Genomic DNA, 6,035 nt, shown 5'->3' with positions numbered 1-6,035 from the left:
GGGGGGGCTTTGGGGAAATATCAGGGATCTCAACAGACCCCTGACATTTCCCTTTGAAATAGAAAAAAAAAGACATTGAGGACACAAAGTCCTGTGCCCATACAGGTGGGAGAGAGCATCAGGGATCGGAGGAGAAGCTGCTCACCATGGCAACAGGGGCGAGTGGGCGGAGCCAAGTTGGTCCTGGCTGCGCCCCCTCTCAGCTGCGCCTGAGGCGAGTGCCTCACTCGCCCCATGGGAGCTACAGCCCCGGCTACAGGGGTTGGGACACCTTACCAAGTTGGTGCTTACAAAGATCAGCAACAACTTGTTTCAGTACCTGCATGAAAAATGTCAGCTGGAGTTGGGCTTTAGTTTGTCTGCAACTTCAGATCCATTTAAAGCTACATGTCCATCTAAGACTACTCTGGGTTTCCCCCATCCACACTGCTTATTGCCAGCAATTACAGTATATGAGCAGCAATACAGTCTCCGATGTAAGAGGTGGGAGGCAGGTTTCTTTTACTGACAACAAACGTGTTTCCCTTTCAGATGTTTTCTTTTTAAAGATTAACAGTTACATTTGGCTTTTTACCCTCATGGAAGGTTTCTGACTTTTGGCAGATTCCACACAGAGCCCTTTAAAAGGTTCAGAGGAGAAAGTTAACAGATGACAGTTTAACCTGCGCAGCGAAGGAAACTTGTGACCCAAAACAAGCTGGTCATGAAGTCTACCGCTGTGCGTTTTACTTACAAATCAGCCAAAAGCAACACCAGGCTAGAATATAAATGGCTCCTAATCACAGAGGGCCATATCTCACATTTTTACATACATCAAAATGGACCTTCATCCACACTTTGCAGAATTGGAGGAGGGTTAGAACCTTTGCCATGTTTTTATTCAGAAACAAACCCTTGAGCCACTTAGATAGGAACTCCGGCCTTCCCTGCAGTCTTGCACGGCTGTACCACCTTCTCTCCTGGACTGAAATTGCTTCCTCTGATTTCACTGCACACTGTTACCTTCCCGCAATGTGTATTACATTAAAAAAGTCGGATAAAGCCTGCCTAATTTTCTGGCTGGAGGAAGTCCAGCATTATTTAGCTCTTTCCTCCCCAGTTGGACTGTCCCATGCCAGCCCCTTTCATTCATTGGATTTCTGTTCTTTCCATCAGAGATTCAGCATCAGATACAGCCTGCCTATGAACACCCACTCCTCCAGACTCGCATCCACCCATCAAGGAATTGTGATATTTGCATGACTCCTTTCAAGAGCCAGACCACTGCTTACATCAGGACTGAGGGCTCTTGAGAGGAGTACTGAGGCAGGGTAATGGATTGTTTATAGGAAGCTATGTATAGCACCTTGATGCGCCCCCCCCCCCACACACACACACTCCCTAGATAGAGTAGGGAAGGTTTAGCACCCCTGTGGGGGTTTTTTGCAAGAGATTTTCCTTCACTTCCGGTCATGAAAACACAACAAGAAGTGAGAGAATCTTTTTAAAGTGAGGCTAAATGGCTTTTAAAGTGACATTAAAGTCAAAATATTTTTTCCCCCTCCCAACAATGTTAATTAAAGCAATTACCTTAAATGATGTCTCTTATCTTGATATCTGATCTTCTTTCCTCTCGTTTTCATCTGTCCCTCCAACGCTGCTGCGCGTCTCCGATCCATCACTGACTCCTCTGTCCTTGCTGGCACTTCCTGCCCCACGGTGTCTGCATGCGGGTGAACGCGTCCATATAGTTACCTTGTGTCTCTCCTCGTTTCCCGGCCGAAAATGTGAACTGCGCATGCGCCCGCCCCAAGATGCTTTGCGGCCGCCGGAGAATTTTCACATTTTCGGACGGGACCGCGCGGGGAAGACACAGGTAAGTTTAAAGCGGGGGTTTTTTTTTTCGTTTACACTTTTTGCATATATCCACTGCTTGCTAGCAATAGATGTATGCAAAAACACCGGAGGGTTTAATAACCCTTTAAGTGTCACCGGAACAAGTGTCCCCATTAGAAGAGTTCCCTTCTATTCCTGTTCTGTGACAGCCCACCACATTCTGTACCAGTGACAATGGGCACTAGGACACACAAAAGGGTTAAATGTCCCCCTGCAGGGACAAAGACATTAAACCCAACAGGGGGTTCCAACCCTTTTCCAACAGATCTGGTCACCATCTAACGGATCAGATGATTTATTCTACTTTAAATGGGTGATAAAGAGCAGATATCAAACATCTGTACAAGGGTCTTTACAACATGTTTAACACACTTGGAATTTAGATGGACAGTTGCTCAGACTGGCCTCAAATGATCATGATGTAAAATCCCTTAGGCAGACGGAACCCCATCAGGCTGATTACTTTTATCTGCCCAGTAATTGTAATAAAAATACGAGTCATCTGTTCGTGTGACATATACGGGTGGGGGATGGACAGAGTCAACGGAACCAGGAGAAAAGGAAACGCTGCAGGGAGATTAGATCTTCCAGGGGAAGCAGATTGTAATAAATTACACAGCAATAAATTAGGTGTCGCTGGCAGGGATGGGGAGAAGTACAAAGCTTGGCAGTGAGGGCAGACATGTCATCTTTCCACTGGTTACTGGAATGTGCAAGGATGAGGTCATCACACGGGGCCATGCAACAGCTTTCAGCTGTCTGCAACAAACCAGGAATTGGGGTGAGGGTCACATGATTTTGGTGTGGATTTTGTATTGTGCCTTTTTATATTACTTTGTCCCTTGATGTTCTATTCATGTTGTAAAATTAATTATGACTTAAATTTCCACTTTAAAACATGCACGCACGTACATGCAGAGGGAGCCCAGGCCAAATCAGGCCTGACCATTTTAGATACGGATCTAGCTGCGATGTTAGGACAGAGTTCACAATACTCACTTATGTGATCAATGGCCCCGGCGCAGAACTTGCCGTGGAATTTCTTGGCCCCCAGGCTCCGTAGGTCATGGATGGTGAAGGGCCACAAATGAAGGACGTTGTTCCTTGAAAAAGCATCCCTCTTCTCTATGACCACCACCTTGGCCCCGAGGAAGCAGAGCTCGATCGCAGTACGCAGACCGCATGGCCCTGCGCCGATAATCAGACACTGCAGAGGCAATTAATAATTCATATGAATGTTTTTCTGCATGAAAGATGTCAACAACACAGACAGACAGTTCTGGTCAGGAGGCTGAGACAAAATAACTAAACTCAATGCTGTGCACACAAGGAGAAAACATACTGGCTAGAGTTGGACTTTGACGTATCCAAGCTTAATGGATTGGAAGATTATTACTTCAGCCGACAAAGGGCTGGTCAAGCAACAGGCACACTTAAAGAATAAGTGAACTTATCCTTTCTGCACCCCTCCCACTTACGGAGTGCTGCTGCGGCTGTGCTGTTTGTGGACATTCAGCGTTGCAAGTGTCCCTCTCCTGGCTGGAAGACAAAACCATACAAGTGTAAGGGGCTGTAATGTGCAGGGGAGGCCAGCAGAGGGAGCACTATGGTGCTGGATGTAAACAGTATGGTAACCGTGTCTGTTGGATCTGAGAAGGTATGGCTCTGTGGAGGGAGAGGGAGGGATTGTTCAGGTCCAGGGTTAGGGGGGGACAAAAAGGTATGGGTGCACTTTGTTTATAGTGTCCATAAAGCCATACAGTTTATTTTTGTTCTGTTTCAGTGATAAAAATCTGGCAGGGGCTCCAATACATCTAACTCTAGCCAAAAAAACAACAAAAATGTTTGGCCTAGACATATGATTTGATATGATTTACAAAATGTATCAAACCCAGTTTTTAACCTTGTATCTATGAAAAGCTTGTATATACATAGATGACCACTAGAGGGAGCTTTAGAAATCTGTGTATAAATAGCAATAACCAAAATACAGAAGAAAGAATATTATTTGACAGGTCGTGTGAAAGGTCACGTTCAGGCAAATGTTGAAGTGAAAGTGAAGTGACTGGAAATACATTAGAACTTCCCATTATGCTACCCCCGCTTACCTTGGTGTTGCTGCAGGCTTTGCCCTTCTTATAATCCTTGTGGGACCCCCGCTTGTCCAGTTTCGACCACAGGGCTTTGGCCTTCCAGTAGTTCAGTTTGGATTTGAGTTTGGGGTAGAAGGAGCGGTAGTCCCGTGGTTTCAGCTCCAGGTGGTCGCATAGTTCCTGAAAACTCTTTAACGTCCCCTTGCAGGTGCTGGCCTGGACAAAGCGATCAAACAGGACATGCGCCGGGTTCACCTTATTGTTCTGGCCGTCCTCCATAGCGCAGGCCGGGGCGAGCCACCACCGCGGCTCTCGCTTTAGGCTCCTCTAAAGGACCGTCATCTTTAACCTTGAACACACAAAAGTGGGAGATGAGTTACGACTAATGGAGCTTCCAGCAATTGTGGAAGCAAAACCCTTCAGTCCAGGGAGAAAAAGGTTACAAAATTCAACCATCACATAAGTTAAGCTATATCACCACAAAACCACAGAAGGAAGCAGTACTCTCTCTCTCTTCTAGCCAGCCTGAGGAGTGTTCAGGGATATGTAAATGGAAACAGCAAGATGGAAATGCCTGGAGACCAGTAACCATTGAATCTCTGAACGCTCATCCTCTTCTCAGAGCTGGGTGGTCCTCAATGATGCAGAAAGCAGAACTGATGTAATGACAATTGCTGCTCTCTGCGTCATTACACAGTGTTGGCAGGATGCTGTAGTAAAACACTCTCGGGGGCAGACCCATGACACCCTGTTCCCACAGCATGCCCTCAGTCTTTAATGTTGCTCAACACGCCGGGCACCACTTGGAACACTGAGGACATCTTGTGGCGGTGAAGAGGTACTGCGAGGGACGGTTACAGATTGAAGGACAACGCAAAAATAATAATAATAAGGCTTTAAATAAAACCTTCCACACAATCCAGTGCACTACGGCTCTGTTTTTTTAGTTGACTTTTTTTTTAAAATAAATTATTTGTCGCAAAGGTAGCATGTACATGGTACGTATACATACAGATACATTTAGTTGACTTCTTATCTCTCTCGGACACAAAAGGACAAGGACTGGCATCGGAGGGAGTTCTAAATCATTACCGGTTGAAAGGAAACATAACAAATAGCCCCCTATTCACAAAACGATAGTGAATAAGGCTTAGAGGTCACTTCCGGTCCTTCAGAGGGACTACAAGATACAATTGTGGATAAGGCATGCTGGCACCGGTAGTCGCTCTCTAGATAGGTTTCTGTAGGTTACCCAATCAGTACTTTGCAGGACCTTTCAGATTGGAAGCCGTCACAGGCAGGGCCCTCCTTACCATCTGATCTAGATTTGTATTGTACCTGTAATGTCTTCTTTATATTGTAAAGTGCTGAGCACACTGCTGGCGCTATATAAATCCTGAAGAACAATAAGCTGGAGGCCACAGACCGGGACAACCGGACACTTAAACAGGATCTCTGCTAAACGACACATATCCAACCAGAACAGCCCTCAGGGGCAGGACCCTCCTTACCATCGTGTCTTGTGATTGTAATGTCTACCTTATATTGTAGAAGTGCTGGGCAAACTGCTGGCACTATATACATCCTGTATTATAATAATAAATAAAAAGGGACATCTTTCAATGGGAACAGCTGTCCTGATGACTAACAGATTATTGTATTCACCTTCAACAGACTTCTAATTTACTTCCTGTTAGGTCTCAGGGACAGGAAGTCCTGTAAATCTCCCCAAGAGGACAAGCCACCAAAACGTTTTGGCTTCAGATACTTTCTAATATCTCACCTATATAAACAAGCTTAAGCAGCAAGACTTTACAGCAACAGTGGAGTTAAAAATCTCAGCACATTTTGACACAGGCAGGGATTTGTAGTCCCCCAGCAGCTGGTGAGTGATGTTCCGCAGCGTCAACCACAAACGCTTTGCTTATTTGTCACCGAGTGCCGCTGGGGTCACGGCTTGCAGCCATGACACCCAGACAAGGAGAACGTCACAGCTTCCTGCAGTCTAGTCTTGCACTTTCCTGTGAGCGTTTCACAAGCGACTTGTAAGTAGCTGCTGCCGTCCCC

The 6,035-nt window shown here is 45.9% G+C and overlaps 1 protein-coding gene across 1 annotated transcript in view; it reads right to left on the bottom strand.

Annotated features, from left to right (window-relative positions):
* Window positions 1-4,309, bottom strand: part of MICAL3 (microtubule associated monooxygenase, calponin and LIM domain containing 3) — an 88,569-nt gene extending 84,260 nt beyond the window's left edge. The window contains exons 1-2 of the mRNA XM_018562096.1: window positions 3,984-4,309; window positions 2,875-3,082 (exon numbers count right to left, since the gene is read on the bottom strand). Of these exons, the coding sequence (XP_018417598.1) occupies window positions 2,875-3,082; window positions 3,984-4,247 (472 nt within the window). The 5' untranslated portion in view covers window positions 4,248-4,309. The remainder of the gene's footprint in view (window positions 1-2,874; window positions 3,083-3,983) is intronic.
* Window positions 4,310-6,035: the final 1,726 nt, after the last annotated feature.

Source organism: Nanorana parkeri, unplaced genomic scaffold (genome assembly GCF_000935625.1).
Source record: "Nanorana parkeri isolate BGI_ZX_2015 unplaced genomic scaffold, ASM93562v1 scaffold560, whole genome shotgun sequence".
Lineage (NCBI taxonomy): Eukaryota > Metazoa > Chordata > Amphibia > Anura > Dicroglossidae > Nanorana > Nanorana parkeri.
Note: the sequence above shows the minus strand (reverse complement) of the source record. Positions and strands in the feature narration are given on the sequence as shown.